General features: G+C 40.5%; 1 protein-coding gene across 1 annotated transcript; it reads left to right on the top strand.

Moving 5' to 3' along the window:
• The first annotated feature begins 1,270 nt into the window (after nt 1-1,270).
• On the top strand, nt 1,271-13,454 carry LOC137991272 (E3 ubiquitin-protein ligase TRIM71-like). Its single transcript, XM_068836387.1, has 5 exons — nt 1,271-2,754; nt 8,533-8,609; nt 9,681-9,801; nt 11,100-11,254; nt 11,791-13,454. Exons 1-5 carry the CDS (start codon nt 1,311-1,313, stop codon nt 11,875-11,877), a joined length of 1,884 nt encoding a protein of 627 aa, XP_068692488.1. The 5' UTR covers nt 1,271-1,310; the 3' UTR covers nt 11,878-13,454.
• Nucleotides 13,455-22,500: the final 9,046 nt, after the last annotated feature.

Genomic DNA, 22,500 nt, shown 5'->3' with positions numbered 1-22,500 from the left:
AGCGAACGCAAAAGGAAAAGATATTTCCGAGTTCACTTCGACATCTTTTCCACAAAAAGTTGAAGCGTGAAGGGCCGTGGTTAGCAGTTCTCCTTTTCGTGTGACTAAAGTACTTTACACGAGAAAGACTTGTGAATCGCCAAATTCAGCTTGACGGTTGGCAATATTAACCCGGGTATTAACTAACCGCTTGATTCGCCGGTCGTCCTTTGAGATGCTATCACTAAGTTCACAGAACTTAATCCTTGTCGGGCATGGTTGGTATCTGGATGAGAGACCATCGAGATATACGACATGTGAGTTACTTTCGTAGATGCCATATGCCTTCTTTTCAATCGGAATACTCCGATTTAACGGAATCTTGACCATTCACCACTTAAGTTCAGCCTGACAGCTTTCAATTTAATATTTGCATTTCACCGAAATGCGATAAACTATATATAAACGGATAAAAGAAGCATCAAAGAATCGAAAACGAACCAGAAGACTGAAAAACAGAGAGGGCTGCAAGCTTCTGTTCTAATCTTCTGTTTAATTTCAGCACTTTGCTTACAAGCCAGCATACCGTGCATCTTTAACTCTCGTTTACACTAGCACGTTTTCCTTGACAAGTGTTGAAAACATGGCGCCGTTTTGACTGATTAAGCATTTTGTTTTTGGGGCCGCCATAGCCTTCTTGCTGCAAGCTGGTCACGACATCAAAAAAGAAGAGGAAAAAGCAAAAGTGGTGGGTTCGTCCGTGGGCTTCCGAGAGACAAAATAAGTTTGGGAATTTCTCTTAGGCGAGCTAAATGACGTTACTGTGAACGCGTTTAGTTTCCTGTTCAGCTAATCATTTGACACTCCAACTGGCTAGATCAACATCCCAGTCAGAAGAGTGTGGATCTCGTATCCATTGCATCCACTTGAATCTCTCTCGTTTTTCACATGACCATATAAAAAATTCCGCATCGCACAATATATTCTCAATTCAAATGCGAAATGGATGCGGAAATTTGTACCGTGTATGGCTACCCTGCTGGGTACTATGTCAGATGTGAGACGAAAGTTTTAGCTCAATAATTTTCTTTTGCTTGTTTGTTTGTTTGTTTGTTTCAATTATTTTTAAATGTTGACTATAGAGGAGCAGGAGTGATCTACTAATTTTAAAGTATAATTTGACAAGCGCCGGTCATTACCATATGCAAATAATGCTGCGTACCCAAGCCTCTAAGTATCCTATTAAACGAGAAGGCCTCAGTACTAGTGACATCAAGTGATTTCCGCTTTTCCGAGAAATAATATTTCCCTGCATTGTTTTCGGTAAATTCATGGCTTGTAGTAAGAACTTTTTCGACGATATTAAGAAAGAACTTGAATGTTCTGTTTGCCAGGAACAATTCAGTGAGGTTTACGAACCAAAAATATTGAAATGTCTTCATACTTTTTGCAAGAACTGCTTGGAACGGTGGCTGAGACAGCACCGCTATGGAGACTTGAGTTGTCCTACATGCCGTCACATCACCCATTGTGATAACAACGACATAAACAAGCTTCCATCCAACCTGTTCTGCAAGCAGTTGGTGGAAATTGTGGAGGCTTACAGTGGACAACTGGAAAACGAAGATTCACCGCAATGTGGGATCTGCGACGGAAGAATTGCTTTGAAATTTTATTGTGCTGATTGCAACTGCTTCTTGTGCGACGACTGTGCTAGTCTTCATGCAAAAGGAAAGATTTTTAAAGGCCACAGTGTAAAAGAGATTTCAAGGTTCAAATCAAACGATGTCCAAGATCTCGCTCGGCGAGCAAACATTTGTAAAAAGCACAACGATGAACTGAGGTATTACTGCGACAAATGTAAAATTTGCATATGTCGCGATTGCGCTTTGTTGGAGCATCGTGAACACAAATTTATCTCTTTTGACCATGGACTCGACCAGAAGAAATCTCAAATTACAAAAAGAATGCAAGACGTTGAAGCAGTTGGCCGTCGCTTGCAGGAACGGAAAGAAATCTTAGAAAAAAGACGAGAAAAGGTTGGTCACAGCTTTGATCAAGCGGCGATTCAGCTGGCGATTGAAGTTAATCTCGTCGCTGAACACTGCATAAGTTTGATTCGCAGACATGAAGAGGCAATGTCAAAAGAATTACTCAAGGCTAAAGAAAGCTTTGAAAATGAAATTTCGTCCCAAATGACAAACTTGAGCGGAACACTTAAGGGAATAAATAGCAGCTTGGAGTTTGGCAGAGACATTTTAGGGCGTAATAATCTGCCAGAGATTTTGAATGTTGAAGAAACACTTGAGCGAAGGTTTGAAGATTTTCTGTCTTCCTCGGAATTCAATCGCCCCATTGAGATGAATGTGTCGGCTGTAAAGTATGTCGGAAATAAATTGTCCATGTTGGAAAAGGAGCTGGGGAAGATAATTTTCTCCAACACCGATCCTTCGATGTCCATTGCTCGAGGCAAGGGGTTGTCGGAAGGGTTACAAGGCGACGATTGCACTTTCATGATCATCACGAAAGACTGGCAAGGTGAAACAACTTACAATGAAAATGACCAAGTGGAAGTAGACATCCAGTCACTGCGGACCGGAGAAGTCATGAAACCCAGGATAGCAGACTCAAAAAACGGCTGCTATGAAGTAAAGTATAAACTCGACGATGCAGGAGAATTCAGTGTGTCCGTAACGATAGAAGGCGAGAAGGTCAGGGGCAGCCCATTTCAGTTGAAAGTTGAAAAAAGAGCCAAAGGAAAATACAAAACAAAAGGTGGGCAACGTTTTTCATTGCTATGTTTAATTACGACGATTATTGATAGTTTGTCATACCTTTTAATTCAATGAGTAGAGCATCCTCCTCGTGTTTTTCGAATCTTGGCCTGGAATGCTAATCATCGGTCTTTTTGCCAAATAAGGAAACACGTCTCGTCTTTCCCACGGGCACATTTCAACACTACCATCATTTGCTGCATCATTGATTTACAGGCAATTTCAAATATTTTGACAAGTATTATTAGACTGACAACATAGGCTTACAATGATTCAATTTTGCCAAGTAGGTTCTACATCATCTTTCTCACGGACGCATGTCACCACTACCGTCATTTGTTTATTATTTGTTTGATAAAAATTGCTTGACAAAGATTATTAAGCCGTGATGTCGATATCTCAATTCTAATTGGCTACAAGCATACAGCTAATTCTTGCTGGCACTCCGTTCGGTTACGTCATACCTACAGCCGAACAATCGTCTTTATGCATATGTGGTGTAATGCCTACACTGTAGATATGACACCACAAGTGTATGTACGAAGGTGAGGTCACGCTGAAAAGCACTTGAATGGTTCTGCCATGACTACATTTATAAACAAAGAAGCTCATTGGTCTCAGGTGTAGTTTCTTGCATAATAACCCGGTGTATTTACCTGTGAGTTATCAAGACCCCAGGTTGTCTTGGGCGCTAAAGCCGATAACACGGCCAAGATAATTCTCGATAGCATGATTAACTTCAACAGTAACAGCTAGTCAATGATATATGATTCATTTCTTATATCATTTCATTCGTTGATTCCTTCATCGCGGGAACATTAGAACCCACAAATGACAAGTTCTCAACGTCAGTGGCTTCACAGCTCAGTTGGTTAGAGCGTCGCACCGGTATCGCGAGGTCACGGGTTCAAACCCCGTTGAAGTCCTGAATATTTCAGGCTTCTCTCCGCAATTGTTAAAATTGAGTTCATAACTGCGAGCATAATATCTTCACTTAAGTAAATAATACTGCCGGTAAATTTCAGATTCTGAACCGGTCAAACTTTTTTTCTGAATAAGCCCGAACACACTTACTTAGTCTATGGACAAGAATTGGGACGAGCTGTTCCCTCAGCCTCTCGCCTCAATTTCGAGCGGTCAGAAGGCAGAATGATATTTTTGCACGGGAACGCTAACAACGCAGGCTATACGTAACTCACTAGGTTGCTTCTCAAGTCAGGGTACACCCTTTCTTGCCGTTTCGCAGATCCACTTTTCTCCTAATCTCCCAACATCTTTGAGGTTCAACAGCATTTCACGAAGTTAACTTTTTCTGGGTCAAAACCTTTAGTGCAAGTTCTAAAGAACGGAGTAAGGCTTTCATTATACCCTAGAGATATTACCAACGTGCAGGTGAATTCCATTGTGAATACAGCCAACGGGTTTCTTCAGCACTGTGTTGAAGTGGCAGGTGGCGCACGCGTTCGTTTCAAAGACTCTAGAGAAAAAGAGAGACTGCTCGCAGTCTACTTATGAGGCGAAGCAATTTGCTTAAATGATTTTATCTACAATATCCAACGAGGCCCAGAAATTTAATGAAATAATCGTAACTACAATTTTTATTGTTTAACAAACTGTTGGCCGCATTCCATCGCGGGGTGGTTTTTAGCTCATTCATGCGCAAGCAATGAATGAGTATCGTGAGGTTGCAAAATGTGGACGGAAGTTTGTGGACGGAAATTGTGGATCGTAGACAGAAGTGAAAGTGTCCTTATCACCCCTCCACGCTTCGGTTTAATAAAAGTCTAAATAAACTTCGATTTCGCTGCAATAAGCAAGTGCAAAGAATAAGAAAATGTTTGTGTGGTGTAGTAAATAAATTTTCACATCAAGTCAGAATTTCGCAACCTCTGAAAATCGCGATATGGTTTGGGAACCCGAAATGTTTGCGCCTCTAGGGATAAGCTAAACCGTTTTTGTTACACACGCTAAAGAGTGCAGGAGGCAGACCAAGAGTAAGTTTCTTTTCGTTCGTATCGGTAAGTACCTAAATCATTGCATTATTATTGTGGTTTCCTTTGGAGCTCTTCAACATACGACCCACACATCAATAATAGCGGCCAAGATAGTCTCACTACGTAAAACATTTTTTGACCTCCAGTTTCGATCCAGACTTGAGGCTCAGTCGAACAGAACGGGTGACCCGAAACACTTACTCCCGGTCCACAGACTACCCCGACGGACTACTCCAAAAATACTATTTCAAGTGAGTACTATTGGTCGTAAACAGCGTCACAATTAGTGCTAAGCTTAAACATCCATTTTAAACAGCGTTGGTCAACAGTATTCAAGTCTAAGCACTGAGCTACTCTAGCTTCCGTTCTAGATCACGGATCAGATCTCGAGGGTCGTGGGTTTGAATCCCATCTGGGGTTCGGCTTTTTCCGAGTTCACAGTGGGTTCAATTGTAATGCCTTTCATTTAATAAAGTAACGTATCCTAGTTATTACTAATAGTAACAATTTATCATTACAATCATAATAATGATATAGTAACTTTTTAGTACTTTTTGGCAACCCTCAGAAAGAAATGTAATTTTCTACTTTTTAAATAAGGACTGCTACATAGCGTTGTCATGCAGCTATAAATCCTTATAATTAAACCCATAATAAATCATTATAATTATCAATTCTCAACCTTTGACCAATCATAGCCAATGTTACTTCCCCAAACCATCCAAAAATCCTACAGCCAAAAGCACACACTCAGTATTCCCAACATTTATGTCAAGGGCAATTAATTAAAGATGGTTTGTAACATTTTGCTGTGTATAGCAACAGAGGTCCACTGTATGACTGCAAATAATGCCTGTCCCCCCTATCCCACAAAGGGGATTAGTTGCCTTATCACCACCACTCCTGCCTCCTGCTCACCCACCCTCGGGAATTTACAATCCCTATCAGCGATAACGCTATTTCCTTATCACGCAATTGCTCAAAAATAAAATATTTGAACTTAACCTCGGCTATTTCAAACTGTTGAATTAGCCAGGCTAAACTATACCAATTTTTCATCATTAAGGCAAAGAATATTATGCTTATTAGCCATGAAATGAAAGAGCTGGCTCCAAGCCCCCTTTGATTCCTATCTGGCGCGGCACAATTCGTTTTAAGTAATGGTCCGGCTAAAAAGCAGGCAGAAAAACAATAGCCCGCGGCAATAGCGTCGGTTAGTTAAAATGTGCCAACATTTTTAATCAAATTAAGTTCGGCTGTTCCCATTGGTGTAAGCAGCTAAAAGCGCGAAATTTGAATTTCAATGAAAAATGTAATCGACTTGCCGTCTAAAAAAATTAGATTCTGTTTCGTAGAACAAATCATTATGCCTTCAAAAACTATGTTTGTAAATATCGTCAAGATTCTATGCGCCATTTGATTGGCGCATAGAACAATGCCCAAATTTGGCCGAGAGACAGAGATCAAGGGCATGGGGAAAGAGAAAGGCTTTTTCATTTTTTTCTCATCTTTTTTCGACATTTTCCGATATTAGCCAATCAGATGCCTCGATTGGAGTGAAATTAAAAATTAATATTTCGCAGCTTCTAAGTACTTTTGCCGCTGGGCTGCCTGCTTCTTAGCCGGACCATTACTTAAATGAATGCTCCCATAAGTCAGCGCAATATAATGTTAACACATTGCATGGAATCCAAGCTACTGTCACACTGCATTGCGTAGTGGATTGACTGACACATCATCAATAAACTGTTTCACTTTGAAGTCACTTCAAAATGTAGCTTTGCACAATCCTAAGTCTTTCGCGGTTATTTCATCTCGTTCACTTCGTACAATGTGGGCGAATTATCCTGCAATTTATTTTGTAAGAGCGGTTTTAGAGTAAAAATATAGAATGAAAGATTCGCATTTGTACGCTCACGTTGTCCTTAAAACCTCAAATTTGGTGATTTCGGCATGTGCTAAAAGAAGGAACAACGGAACATCACGTAACACCCAAAATAATACAGACCAACAAAAAAATATTTTACTGTTAAAAATTCAATTAAAAAAGCGCTTTGGTTTTCTGCTGACCCGAGAACGTCGATACAGATCGCTACCCAAAATGGAGAACGGTGAGTGAAGTACAATCAAGTCATTTACAAATGCAATCTGGCTGAGATCAACTAAATCCTTGGTGATTTTTTTGTCTGTCAGGTAGCAACTCAGACAAGGAGCTTTCTAAAAGCGTGTAAAGTTTCCCGTGACAAATTGCCAAGCTGTAAACGTGGAAAGCGCAAACTGCCGTATTAAAGTACTTGCATATTACTTATCCCGAAAGTTAGCATTTTTTTTTTTATGAGTTTTCACTTTAATTGTATGTCTTGTTCTTAAGGTTCGGTAAAGTTGTTTAATGAGCTTATCAAAAGGTCACCTTTATTTGTAGATTCTGCAAGGCAGACGTGTTGGGAGACACTACCAAGATGACGATCTATAACTACGTTCTGGGCTCAGTTGTTCAAAGCACGATTTAGCTAATTCTAGGTTTGGGTAGAATTTGAGTCCAGTTTAGTTACCCTACTGTAAAAACATTTCCAAAAGATTTTCACCCTAAAGTTTTCACTGGAATGAAAGTTTACCTTTGGCATAAAATTTGATTTTAAAAAACCTTCTCAACGACCGAGATGAAAATTTCGGTTAGGTCCTAATCCAAGGTTAGCTTTAACAACCGGGCCCTGGTCAGCAGAAAACGAAAGTGCATTTTTTAATTCTATTTTTAATAATAACTTTTTTTTGTTGTTGTTGGTCTTTATTATTTTGGGTGTTCCGTGATGTTCCGGTGGCTCGGGATGTTCCGGTGTTCCTAGCTTTAGCACATGCCGGTGATTTCACGCTGTTGTTATGCGGAGTATGGCAATAAAATGCGTGCCGCACGTACAGCACGATTCTTTCTCCTCTTTTAACCAATCATATTATTTTTTTGTGGCGTTGTCGTAGTCGTAGCCGTAGCCGTCGTCGTTTCTTAAACTCCCTAATAGAGAACTTAAGCAACGGCCACAGCAACGAGAACGTCATCTCGAAATATAAATTCGCGTTATTGTAATCACTTCTTGACTATTTTAACCTTTTCAATACGACAAGGGTTCGGTAGTTCCTAAAGAATTACACTGGTCGGAACGGCGCTTAATGTAGGGGAGAAAATGAAAAATTATATCCTCTGAAGTGCTAACGCCCTTCATAAAACCTCAAATTTGGCTATTTCACGTTGCTGTTTTGCAGGCGACGGCAAAGAAATGGACAAAAGTGAAAAACGCACGTGCAGGACATTTAAAGCTATTCTTTTTTCCTACTAAATATGCAAATTTGTGACGTTCTGGTTGCCGTCGCGTTGTCGTTCCCTAAGTTCCTTAATGACGTTCTTGCGCGCGGGATCGCTAGCTATGCAGCCTACTGAAGACTCGCCAATTCACCTCGCTTAATTCTAGATCCACGCCAGTTTAATTAATGAGGTGAGCAGCGGTGATGAAGCGAAACGACCAAACTCCTTTGTTTGCAATAACTTCCTTCGCCATGTAGACGCGATAATTACGTTTGCACATCATGCTACCAAGCCCTTTATGCAACAACCGAGATCTGTCCTCAGTGCAAGAAAGAGGGTCTTTACCAGGGAAACCAACCGACTGGTAGGATGACTTGGATCGCAGGATCACAAAAGCCTGACTGGCTTTCTGACTGTTTGACCACTAGGAGTCGTATTTGGAAAAAAAGTGTAATGACCATTAATCGTGAATGTTTTGAATTTTCACCAGATGCACAGCTTTTCATATCAGAGCACAGCAGCTGTGTCCGTCATGCCAAGCAGCAGCTGGCTAAGATTAACGTCATGGTGAGTATCTTGATGCTGTTACTGGCTCCTAAGAACGGGGAAGGCTCCTGGCAAATGTTTTCCTTTGCGTTGTGGTATAGTACAATGTAGTGCACAAAGAAAAAATAATTAATGTGTACTTAATTAACCACTCCCCTCAACAGATTTTCAGGGCCAACGAATCAAATAATAGACCTTTTTACCGTATGCGGCGGCGATTTTGATTTCTATTGTTTCAAAAGACATTATGGGATGCTCGTTGGGCAAATTAATATACATTTGCCCCCTGGGCATCCCATAATAGTTATTTGAAACAATAGAAATCAAAATGGCCGCCGTATCTGCAGAAAGGTCTATTGAAACCAATGCAACACATCTTTAGGAATGCCAACTGTCCGGAGACTACCCATTGGGCTGTATTACCAGCGCATCCAAGAAGTTGAACTGGGACTGTTGAGAACAACTTCAGTTGATAGTGCGAGCAGGACACGAGCACGTGAACTCCAGACTGCAATTCCACATTGAGTGACTTCAGTGAACGCAAAATTCGTTTGGCATTGGTTTTGGGGGCCAAAATCAAACCAAACATTAAGTGTAAATACCTGGAAGTGAGTGTGGTCGACATACAATACCTTTTTTTCCGCGCGTGGTTAAATAAGATAAATTGAAACTTCTAACTCGCACTAAAGTTAGCACAATGATAAAATTACTTGTTTAACATCTACGCCACTAAGTGAACGTTGGGTGCCCGAGACATCCTGGAGCTTCCACTATTGGCAGCCAGCTCCCAGATGGAGACTGTACCCGTGGTTGGCAAAACCTGACAACCCAGCCATGAGCCCCAACGCAGCAGAGGAGATAGGCACCCCTCACACTGATAAACAGTGGAAGGTAGATGGGGGGAGGGAGAGGAAAAACCGCTAAACGCTCCACACAAAAAGCTCCTACATGTACTTTGCGCCACACGGATAAATAAGCCACAAGGAATTCGACGCATACGCAAATATAACAAAACCACTGACAACAACTGACCGCAACGACTCCTTGTTGTTAACTCTGTTAAATTGCATTTTACCTTATGTACGGCTCAAGCACTCGGACGATCCGGATATGACAAGTATAAGTCAACAAGAATTTGGTGAAGAGGACATCGAAAGAGGCATCAGGCTATTTGCGGCGTTAGACGAAAGGCCCAGACGGTTCAGTCAAACAGGTATCGTGACTGGTTTTTGCATAATACCTTCACTAATGTTATCACACGCGACACATCCTTACGTTTTACACAACGTGATATGCCCAATCTTTACGGGACTGATGCAAATGCAGTCACATCAGGAAGTACTGTTATACAATACGAGTATTAGCCAATATAAAAAATACCATAATGTTCTTCGTTTGTCCCTCTAAAATTTTGCATAAGCATAGTTTCCAGATTCTCTTGGGGCCTGTTATAAGTTCCAAGAGCAAATAAAAACAGTGCTTACGCAAAGAGTATTATGATATTTTTTATATTGGCTAATTACCCGCGGATCTTCAATTTTGCCCCTTAGTGATTGTGATGAGAACTTCTTTTTAAGTGCCTATGAATTAAAAAATGTCTTTTGCTTATTTTAAAGACCTTTAAAAATGATGACGAATGGTGTTTTGTACGTTGGAATATCTTCTCTCGTTTCCAAGATATTCAAGTGTTTGTTAAAAAATTGATGACGTCACAAACTGTGCACATGCCTGTAATAAACCCCGAAATTGAGAATATCTCTGAAAGTATTGGATGGGTGTTGTTGAAACTTGGCACTTGTAATGTTCATCAGGTAAGGCGCAGAAGATGTTGCCATGGCCAAACTCTCGTTTCCAGTCCCTCTGCAATGAACCAAATATCTCAGAGTTTGACCAGATGAGTACAGGCAGAGAGATAGTTAGACTTGAAACGCATGTTCGTGCTACTCCTTAAAGTCCTTGAAAAGCCCTGGAATTTAATTTGGACTTCAAGGGCGCTAGAAAGGCCCTTGAAAAAAAACAATTTTGTGGAAAATTGCTTGAGAACTCCTTGAATTTTTCCTTGGGTAAAAAGTTTTGAGATTGCATCATGCTTAGTTAAAGAGAAATTTCAAAAATGAGGAAACATTAAAACCAAAAGCTAAAATGCCCGTGCGTGCAATTAACTCGCTTGCAGGACGTGGGAAGGAATATCAGGGTAGGCGATTTCACTGAAACACGATGTATGGCTTTGAAATCTTCTTGCAAAGACTCCTTGAAAACGCAATTTCTGGCACGAACCTTGGATAACGTATTTGTTTCTTAGCACCTATCTTCTGTGCGGAAATGAATCCGATTTGACGACTTGGACCAGATCCCAAGGGAGATAGCCAACTCAACCCAGCGGTAAACCCTTGCAAACAGGGCAATGTTGGTTTTGTTTTTCTTTCCTCAAAAGTTGCTTACCGTCCATCAAGGAACGCTTTTGCACATGACAATGATTAAATTGTTGGATCTTTAAACATTAAATTGTAGATAACGTGAACGACAAGCAAGGAACACCAATTGAAAGAAGCTTGTCAAGAGAGTTCTTAATCAGTTGTGCATCAAACCCACTCTCACATAAACGACCCTCGGATCTTAGCTTGGAGAGAGACAAGGACTGGGTCACGGCCATTGTATTGGTTAATGTAAGTGATTTGTTCTTCTCGGTACACTTAAATCCGCGAGTACTTGCGCAATCTTGGCTGCCATTTTTTTCCCGAGCTTTCTTTCTCTTTTTGTTTTCATGCTATGACGCGCTTGTCTACTCTAGTGAGATTTATTACTCTTGTGTATCATCACGTTATGCCATTTTAAGAGCAACACTGTTTGATAGCAAGAATGCAATATTAGCTGTGTTGCAGGATGCTAAATATGAACGTTAATGAAAATTTGGCGCAGAGGATAAGTTTTTAAAACTGTTAGACTCAGGAGAAGTCAACAGTAGGCTAAGATAGTCGCCCGGAAATTTGACCATCGCGGTTATGAATGTTACTTTTGCAGTAACGAAAACTATTTGTATATGCACATTTTAAAAAATGGCGATATAATGGGATCTTTTTCCTGTTTACACGGTGAGACTGAAACGATTGGATACGATTGAAGCTTAAGTTTTTCTGCTCGATCCACTGCAACTGCGAATATGCCATTAAGACGTTTTCCATTATGTTCTTTGTCTTTTTAGGGTAAAAGAGGAGAGCTGGATCTGTTCAAAAGAAAGGCTTCAGATTTCATAGGGCGAGGCTTCCATCAGTGGAAGCATCCTGTTTGACGTCACTCTCTTTGGATGATCATGATACAGCTGGCCATTCATGCGTTGTGTTGAGATGGATCATTCCTTAAGCCCTGGCAAAACTATCGAACAAAGTTGGATTCAACGCTCCAACTTTGCTTTATCCAACCTTGTTTGACCGTTTGGCCACCCATGTTGGAAGATGTTGGTCAAACAGTGCGACCAACAATTCTGCTCGACGCAACAATGTTGCAGTGTTTGGCCATTCTTCCAACAAATGTTGTGTCCCGAATGGAGTCACGTTCGCGCTGCTAGCCAATCACGAATCGATATATTATTTTCAAGCCTAGGCTTCTTGTACTATTTACAACAAAGATGGAGACAAGGATCAAGGGGACGTCTTGGAAGTTGATGAATGCAACATCCAGAAACCTTGATCAGCAAGTATGAAGCAAGGCCATGTCTTTGGGGCACTTTTAGTCCCCTCAATCACTATCACTCTGTTTAGAGATTTCTGGTTCAATAGCATTTTAAATTTCTGCAAATTGATCCGAGCTCATTCTCATCATATGCCAAAGGCAGATGTATCTTGCAGTCAACATATCCTTTTCTACATGTTCTCTTAACCATTTTTGGGATTTTCCTCGTTTGAATCCGTCATTTCCATCCTCAAATAGCTCCAGTAACACAAGCGCTAAGAGCGGTTTTCGTTTCAGTGTTAACGTCATATTGAACAAGTTTCGTGAAGCAATGTTGGATAGTGTTTTGCCACTACCTCAACATTTACATCCAACAATGTTGCATGTAAAATCCAACTTTGTTCGATAGTTTGGCCAGGGCTTTCGAGAAAGGACGTGTGGTGAGAAGCCACGACTAGCCATTTTTTTCCACGGAGATATCACGTTTCCTTCAAGGGAAGGACAGCAGACTGACATTTTTGTTTAGAATACAAGCAAGGTCATTTTTTCCAATAGACATTCGGCTTACGTTTTATTGGGGTTGACCATCAGCCTTTTTGAGCTCAACGTGGATCTGCAGCATTTTGATGCACGCCAGTGCAGAACGCTGTAAAACACGGGCGTTCCAATTGCAATTCTTGGCAACAGTATCTTGAACTGCATAGCCTAGACATGTCGAAATGGAGTTCCAGTTGGGCAAGGAGCATCGTTTCTCAGCTGAACGCGCAGTATTCTCATCTGTGAACCCGGTTTCAAATCGGTTAGTTTTTACGACCGGTATCCCAGTCGTAATCGTGTTGCGTTAATTAAAACATTCGATGCACGTAGTTCTTTTTCACGAAGGGAGCAGTGGGACACATTTTTAAGTAGTCTTCTTTTACTTTATTGCTTCTTGTTACCTTCTTGAGTGCTTGGTGTAAGGCCATCGAATTTCCTCGGGATAGTACTGTTTCTCGCGAAATACCCTTGCATCGAAACTCTTTAGCATGACACTTGAAACAGTAAAGTGAGGGTAGGAGTACTTCAATTGGCCAAAATTCAAATTTTACATACATACATACATACATAAATACATACATACATGCTTTATTTAAACACGTATATCCTTCAGTAAGAATACAATAGCTATTGTACAATAAAATTCAGTACCTACTATGGTAACCAAAAAAGCCTTAATTGTGTTCTCGTGTTTGGAATGGCATGACTATGTCACGAAGGCTTCTTGGAAAAAAATCCGAATTAGCTGCCATCTCCCACTCTTTCGCATCTAACCGTAAGAAGACGGATAAAAACCCCTTGCCGTCTTCAATATTCGAAGAGATAGACAGCCTGACGGTCGATACGTTGTTGAAAACAATATTGTTCATGGACTTAGTGCACATTCCACGAAGTAACCACTTGTATGGAGTGGTACTTGCGCCTCCAATATTTAAGAATGTACAGCGGCAAACAGCTGGCCAAAGTAATAACAACCACCTTCCATGCAAACTCTGCTGACACAAGGAACTTCTGATCTGAAATAAAAAAGAGTGCATAATACACCAATCTCGATATATTAAAATTCAGTCAGAAACAACAGGCATCATCTCGAGGTTCTGGGGAATTAATATAAGTATTTGTATGAGTTTATTCCCCAAAGCCTCGAGATGATGACTTTGGTTTCGGACTGAATTTTAATAGATAGACTGTATTAACCAGTGTCTCCAGCTGATTTTCATCTTTCCCGTACAATTTGAGGTCATCCGTGTACAAGAGGTGATTTACTCTTCCTTCTCCCTTTCCAAGTTCATACCCTGCTTTTACCCCTCTTAGTACTAATCATGACAGTGGCATGAGCGTCATCACGAACAACAATAATTGAAGATAAACTGTGCCCCTGAAAGATCCCCTCTAGAATTATAACATTACCAAGATGTTCTCCTCCTGCGATTAGATTTGTGTTTCACCTTTCCATTGAGTTACTGATGGAAAATGTCACATTCTCAGCAACTCAGAAGCTCAAGCACTTCCTTGTACCATGTCAAACGACTTCTTATAATCTATCCACCCCCTAGCCAGGTTGGTTTTCCTTCGTTTTCAGTTATTTATAATCATCTTGTCAGTAAGAAGCTGGTCCTTGGTACCACTAGACTTTTTGTCTGCAGCCCTTTTGTTCTAGTTCATTCCTTTCCAGGTGGTCATACAGCTCCTCAGTCAAAATGGCTGTCAGTGTCTTCTACCTAACTGGTAGGCTTATTATTATTATTATTATTATTATTATTATTATTATTATTATTATTATTATTATTATTATTATTATGACAACAGTGTTAAAATGTCTATGTGCTAAATATTAAAAGGGCACAAAAGGGCGAAAACGTAGCCCAGAGGCCATGTTGGCTAACTAATCTCCACAATATATATATAAAATGTGTCTAGATTATTAAAAAAATAATAATAAAATTTTAAAAAAGAATATAAATATAAAAATTATAAATATTAAGATAGCTAAGAATCCTTTTTCTAAATTTACTATCCACTAAACTTAAAAGATGTCAATGTATCAATAAAAAGTTGATACTACAATATAAAATGCTCTAACTGGTAACAATTGCTTAGTCCAGTGTCTTTAGGTTTTCCTTCAAATCTTTAAAGCCGGTGATACACGGTTCAACATTTGTTGATCAACAAATGTTACAGCTGTTGGTCAACAAATGTTGAACAGTGTGTCATGCCGTGTTGAATGTTGAAATATGCCATTCAACACGTTGAACGTTATTGAACGATGTTGAACGAAAATAGAGATCTGCTCTATTCCGTTCAACACGTCTGTGCAAAAAGGCTCAACATTTGTTGAGCCACAAATGCTGCAGGATGTTGAACCGTGTATCATCGGCTTAAGAATCATGATATGGTAATCTGATAGTTCCAACTAAGTTAATCAATGGTTTACGCAACTACAAAAGTGTTTTGAAAGTACGCGCAATGTTCAAGGTCGACGAAAGACCACGAAATGACAGCTTTCTGCATTTTTACGAGCACTTGAATGCCTTTCCTTACAACCAACTTGCTCATCTTTTCTTCCAATTCTTTGGAATATCCACCAACAACGTCCATAATGATGTTAAACTGTTCCAGCTTGTATTCTTTGAATTGATGTTTTATCTCATATCTGAGAGGGACATACTTGCAGGTCTTTTCCGCGTCTTTCTTGCTGCGATTTTCCGTCTATGAGCAGCTCATTTCCAGTGTTGTGATGGTTAATGATGCGGGCCTCCAAGTATCCGATGAAACGAGAGGGCCTTAGTTATGTACTAGTTATATCCAGTAACTTCCCCTTTCCTTGTCTTGTCTCCAATCTTATGGTAAATTCATGGCTTGCAGTAAGAACTTTTCCGACGTTATTAAGAAAGAACTTGAATACTCTGTTTGCCAGGAACAATTTAGTGAGGCTAACGAACGGAAAATATCTTCAAACCTTTTGCAAGACCTGCTTAGAAGCATGGCTTCGAAAGCAGCACAATGGAGAGTTGAGTTGCCCGACATGCCGTCAAATCACCAATTGTCCCGCTAACAACGACATAAACAATCTTCCATCCAACCTGTTCTGCAAGCAGTTGGCGGAAATTGTGGAGGCTTACAGTGGGCAACTGGAAAACGAAGATTCACCGTATTGTGGAATCTGCGACCGAAGAATTGCTGTGAAATTTTATTGCGCTGATTGCAAATGCTTCTTGTGCAACGACTGTGCTAGTCTTCGTGTAAAAGAAAGGTTTTTAAGGCCACAGTGTAAAACAGATTTCAAGGTTCAAATCAAACGATGTCCAAGATTTCGCTCGGCGGGCAAACATTTGTAAAAAGCACAACGATGAACTGAGGTATTACTCCGACAAACGTAAAATTTGCATCTGACGCGATTGCGCTTTGTTGGAGCATCGTGAACACAAATTTATCTCTTTTGATCATGGAATCGACCAGAAGAAATCTCAAGTTACAAAAAGAATGCAAGAAGTTGAAGCAGTTGGCCTTTGCTTGCAGGAACAGAAAGAAATCTTTAAAAAGGGCGAGAAAAGGTTGGTCATAAGCTTGATTCGCAGACATGAAGAGGCAATGTCAAAAGAATTACTCAAGGCGAAAGGAAGCTTTGAAAATGAATTTTCGTCCCAAATGACCAACTTGAGCGGAAAACGTACAGGTATAAACAGCAGCTTGGAGTTTGGCAGAGACATGTTAGGGCGTAATATTTTGCCAGAGAGTTTAAATGTTAAAGAAACACTTGATCGAAGGTTTGAAGATTTTCCGCTGTCTTCCTTCGATGTCCATTGCACAAGTCAAGGGGTTGTCGGAGGGGTTACAAGGCGACGATTGCACTTTTATGATCACCACGAAAGACTGGCAAGGTGAAACAACTTACAATGAAAATGACCAGGTGGAAGTAGACATTCAGTCGCTGAGGACCGGAGAAGTCATGAAACCCAGGATAGCAGACTCAAAAGACGGCTGCTATGAAGTAAAGTATAAACTCGACGATGCAGGAGAATTCAGTGTGTCCGTAACGATAGAAGGCGAGAAGATCAGGGGCAGCCCATTTAAGTTGAAAGTTGAAAAAAGAACCAAAGGAAAATACGAAAATAAAAATTAATTATGACGATATATAGCAGACTCAAAAGACGGCTGCTATGAAGTAAAGTATAAACTCGAGGAGAATTCAGTGTGTTCGAAACGATAAGTGAATGCGTATAAGTGAAGCTTTAACTCTCTAGTGATTATAATAATAATAATATTTTTGTTTTCAAAGTTAACAAAGTTAACTTTTTCAGGGTCAAAACCTTTAGTTTAAGTTCTAAACAACGGCGTAAGGCTTTCACTATGCCAGGGAGATGTTACCAACGTGCAAGTGGACGGATGCCATTGTGAATACAGCCAACAAGTTTCTTCAGCACGGTGTTGGAGTGGTAGGTGCCACAGTAAGTAAAGGAGGCTCACACATGCAGGACTAGTCCAACAAGATAACAAGATCACGTGGATAGCTTAATGTTGGTGAAGCCGTTGAAACAAAAACAAAACAAACAAAAAAACCAACATTTGACTTGATTTGCTTTCATTGTTAATTTCAGTTTACAGTGTCCCCAATTAGCGCTCCTGTACTAGAACGACTAGACACTTAAATAAACTTCCTTTCCTTTCCTTTCTTTTCCTTTCCTTTTCCTTTCCAACAAGCAGAGGGCGTCTTCCATGTCGTTACGTGATACACAGTTAGCCCCAGGTGGAACGAACATGGGAAGAAGGCAAGCATATCTCTCAAATATCGGGCGTGTTTAGAAAGCCTCAATCTCGCAGCACTAAAATTACAACTATCCTCGATTGCTTTTATGGCAATCAGCTCGGGCATTTTTGGCATGCCAAAGGACATCTGCGCTCAAGTCATTTTCAAGGCGGCGGAAGAATTTAGCGAAAGTCAAAACCAGGAATTCAGCACTCTGCGTGATGTGCGCATCGAGATCATTGATGACCCAAGGTTTTCAGTGAAGAGTTCATCAAACGGTACAACCCCAATAAAGCGTCGCCAGGAATAGTCGTCAACCCGGAACGTCCCTTTAGACGAGGGAAGACAGACCTCCATGGCCACAAACCCTTGGAAAGAGAATGATTTATTGTCATCACCTGATAAGTAAATGCCATGCAATGAAAAAGTAAATCTGGGTACAGCAAAAGTCAAATTATCAGGCAAAGCAGCTAGCACTGACGAGAACAGCAACAAGACTACCCTCTTTGACGGGTTTAAGAAAATGTCCGTTTCAGGAGAAGATACGAAAAATGCAAGAAGTAGTAACAGTCACATCACTGAGAGAAGGCCGAGAGTGGATTCCTCTCCGATGAAAAGTTCGTGCAGTGGAAATAATCAAAGCCGTGGTAGAGGAAGTCGCAAAGTCGTTGTCGGAATATTCGCAAGGAGGAGCAGAGAACTCAAAGATGTCAACATCATTGTACTGAGACCCCCTTAGCTTGGGAAAACACCCTTCCTGAAAACATGCTCGGTGGTCCAAGTCATGGTCCTGAATAAGGTATTTGGCACTTTTTGTTACTTTAGTTCAGTTTTGGCGGGTAACAGTAACGATGGATTATGGTTCTGGGATCGTGGCTCATGAATGAGGGGACGAAGGAGAGGTTCCTCAGCCTCTCGCCCCAATTTTCGTGCCGCCCAGATGTAAAATGTGAAATTTCGGACGTTCGAGTGCCAGGCAAACGAGTTAGTAATAAATTGAATAATCTGAGGGCACGATGTAGAGGGCCGTAGGTGCTGGTTATGGGGGTATTTAGGATTCTGGCATAACGATTTCGTCATTCTTCGGCAATACGTCGTCGCTTTTCTACAGTTCTATTGTTTTGACTGTAAAATACCCTTTCTTCGGGATCTGGTGCTGCAGCATTTGATGAGGAATACGTTTCCACCAGAAGCCCATAACACAGAAGTGCCGATCTGTCTCTTTTGGCCTTAGCCCGTCAATTCCTGTATTATTTAAATGTAGAATCAGGGGACCCACCAAATTATGGCCAATCAGATTAGGCCTAATGACCACAACGCCTCTGACAGGTGTGCAACCAAGTAACCGCACGAGGGAATGCTTGTGCTTAATGCAAAATTAGGGATCGTGCAAGAAAAACAATAAGTGGTTTCCAAGTTCCGTCATATCGCCGTCATAACTCATTAACAACCTTAGTGAAGAGAAGTGAGGGTTCAGAAAAGGTCATGAAAATGAGCACCTTCTTTTACTTCTCACTGATAACTGGAAAAAAGGCCCTTATATAGTGGTCATAAGGTCGGGCTAATCTTTATCGACTTCCGTAAGTGTTTTGACTGTGTAGATCATTCTATTCTTTGTGTTAAGCGAAGTGCTGCTGGTATTTCGGGTGACTTATGGGTTAAGGATTATCTCTCACATCGAATGCAGATGATCAGAATAAAGTCTTGTTCTGACTTAAAACCTGTAAAAATTGGAATCCCTCAAGGCTCTCTTTTGGGTCCTATGTTATTTGTGACTTACGTAAATGACCTGCCAAAACCAAATTCTGTTAACAAAGGAGAAGTGTTCATGTAGGGAGACGACACAACTATCTACGTTATTGGAACGACCGTAGACGAAGTTGTGTTGACCATGCAAGAGGCCCTGGACCAAGTTCAAACTTGGTGTTTAAAAAATAGGTTAATTGTTCCTGAAGGTAAATCGGAGGCATTAATCATGAACACTGGTCCTTTTGATCGGCCCTCTGAGGCCACTATGGAAGGGTAACAAAATAATCAACTATAACTCCTCATCCGTTTGCCTGGGTGTCACCATTGATGACAAATTGTCTCGGGCTTAACATATTTAATCAGCTACCTCGTCCTTTAATGTTAAAATCAAAATTTTAAGACGTATTAGTTTCCTGCGAAGCTCTACTCTAGAGTCGATTTATTTCCTAGCTGTTCTGCCAAGTGTACTTTATGGTGTTCTTGTTTGGGGCTCTGGTTCTCACTTTAAGGACCTTGACGCTTTCCAGACTAGAGCAGCTCGATTAATTCACATACTACCAAGAAATTTAAAAGACGAAGATGTTCTTTCAATTGCAAAGTGGCCATCACTCCCAGTATAATTTTAGGAAATGTTTTTGTAAACAGGCATAGATCTGACGATTCAAAACCCATCCTCTTTTTAAAACTTTTTAAAATAACCTTTAAGAAACTTAGAGTTCTAGTTGAGAACATACAATATTGCAAGTGTAATTCTGCAATTTGTAATAAGGATTTAAGTTTTATTTATTATTCTTCTTTTTAATAAAATTCTCTCTTGTAATATATTTTCTATTGTTGTAGTTGTAAGTATTAAATTTAAGTTAAAATTATGATCGATCTTTTTAATCAAATTTTCTTGTAATATATGTGCTTTTGTATTAGCTGTAAGCACTAGTTTTAAGTTGCTTTGTTTTAATAGTGGGAGGCGCGGTGGCCTCAAGGTTAGTGCGCTCGACTCCGGATCTAGTGGTCCGGGTTCGGGTCCTGGCCGGGGCAATGTGTTGTATTTTTGGGCAAGACACTTTACTCTCACGGTGCCTCTCTCCACCCGCTGAGGGTAACCCTGCGAAGGACTGGCATCCTATTCAGGGGGAATAGAGATACTCCTAGTCTCTTCATACTACAGAAACTGGAGATAAGCTCCGTCGTGATGGGCCTTGTAGGCTCGTAGCAGACTTTACCTTACCTTATTTTAATAGTAGGTCCACATCAGCTGACCTGCTTGACTAAATAAAGATGATGATGATGAAACTAAAGATCTGTCCTTAGCTCCCTTTGTTCGTCCACCAGCTATTGTACATTGCAGCATTGTTGTCTGTGTCTCATAGAGATTGGTTGCAAACCACCTATACCACTACTATCATTTCCCGCAAAAAATCTACCAGTAACCGTGCTAAAAATAGACAATAGGGAGCTTAAGATTTTAGGACGGCGACGGTAACAACAACGGCGCAAAACAATGATATCATTGGTTAAAAGAGCATAAATAATCGTGCTGCACAGCACGGATTTTAGCACGTATTCGTGCGGTACTCTGCATAAGGACGACGTGAAATTACCAAATTCAGGGGCACCCAACGAATCTGTTCCTCACATTGTTCTCACTGCCTGGCAAAAATACAGGTGTTTCGATGAGCTGGCTGGGAAATTTTGTTATTGATAGAGTTTATGCCTGGAAATTACTGACTTTTTCTAGCATTTCAACCCGAGCTGGCTGTAGAAACTCTGAAGACTGAGGACGACTTAAAAAAAAAAAAAAAAAAAAAAAAAAAAGAACCCCTTCCCTCTCCCAGAGAGTAGTCACAAACATACGACGACTGGTCAGAGTAATTGCGCTTGCGGAAAAAAACCTGTTTTGTCCCGGTTTTGTCGCTTTTGTTCGGTCGTTTTGTATCGAGGGATTTGAAAGCGCGCGGAATTCCTGGCAGGGAAATAAATTTGATCAGCTGGCTGGGAAACCAACCAATTTTATCTAGCTGGCTGGGAATTTTCTTGTGTGTCTTGCTGGGAAAAAGGAACAGATAATGTTTTCTCAGCAACACTGAAAAACACCTGAAAATGCCTTAATAACATTTATTTTCATTAACTGGGGTATAATACTACATTTACAACAAATTGGTCGTTGGGTGCCCATGCAAATTTGAGGTTTTGACGACAACGTGAGCATGCAAACAGAGAATCTTTCATTCTCTATTTTCACTTTGTAACTGCTCGTACCAATTTATTTTTAAGATACTTCACCCAAATTGTAATAAGTGAACGAGACAGGACAACCGAGCCACTAGGAATCGTCCTTTCAATAAACCTGATTAACCACACAGTGTTACCCAAAGAATAGATTGATTTCAAATGTATTTTATAGGAGTTGGGCCAGATATTGGGGATTTGCTATCTTTCTTCCTATTGATCTCTTGTGAAAACTTAGTGATATTTTATCAATTCAATGTTTTACAGGGCCGGGACATCCCAATCCAGGACAACCTTACAATGCCTCAACAACGACATGCTACCTCCCATTCAATAGAGAAGGAGAAGAAGTGCGCAGTCTTTTGAAGCCTTTTGAAGCAAATTTGTTATTCACGATGAAGAAGGACAACTGAGATCGGCTGCAACGACATCGAATTAATGACGGATCGATTTAAGGGCCCTGCGAACTATGTTTCATTGAGAATGCGTTTATTTCTTTTCTTACTCATTTTAGTCAGAGATTGTGACCTACAGACCTAAGTGTATTAAGCGTAAAGCGCTTAGAACTCCTTAATGTAAACTCAATAAAAATGTCGTTTTACGTTAGACCTAGTTTATGGATAGAAAATTTCACCCATTCATCCTTTTTACAAAATCGAACTCGGACATCATGTCACACGACGTTACGAAGCAATCTTCCAGGCTTGGGTCATTGATAGGTATATGACTATTATTACATCACGTGAAGAAATATGTTCCTATTGACTGGATAGGAGGGCCAATCGGGAAAATATCAGGCTAGATGTCCTGGTGTAGGGAAGGGGCGGGGGGAGGTAGTGCGCTATGACCTCACGATCTTGTTTCCAGTTTCTAGTTTCCGTCTGGTTGTAAATTAAACTAGATCAATGGTTAAACCCAACATCACAGGCAAATCCTCTAAAGTCGTCAACGAATCCCTAACAGGGCCGTGTGGCCTTTTCCGGC

Source organism: Montipora foliosa, chromosome 1 (assembly GCF_036669935.1).
Source record: "Montipora foliosa isolate CH-2021 chromosome 1, ASM3666993v2, whole genome shotgun sequence".
NCBI classification, from domain to species: Eukaryota; Metazoa; Cnidaria; class Anthozoa; order Scleractinia; family Acroporidae; genus Montipora; species Montipora foliosa.
This window is presented reverse-complemented; position numbering and strand designations above follow the sequence as displayed.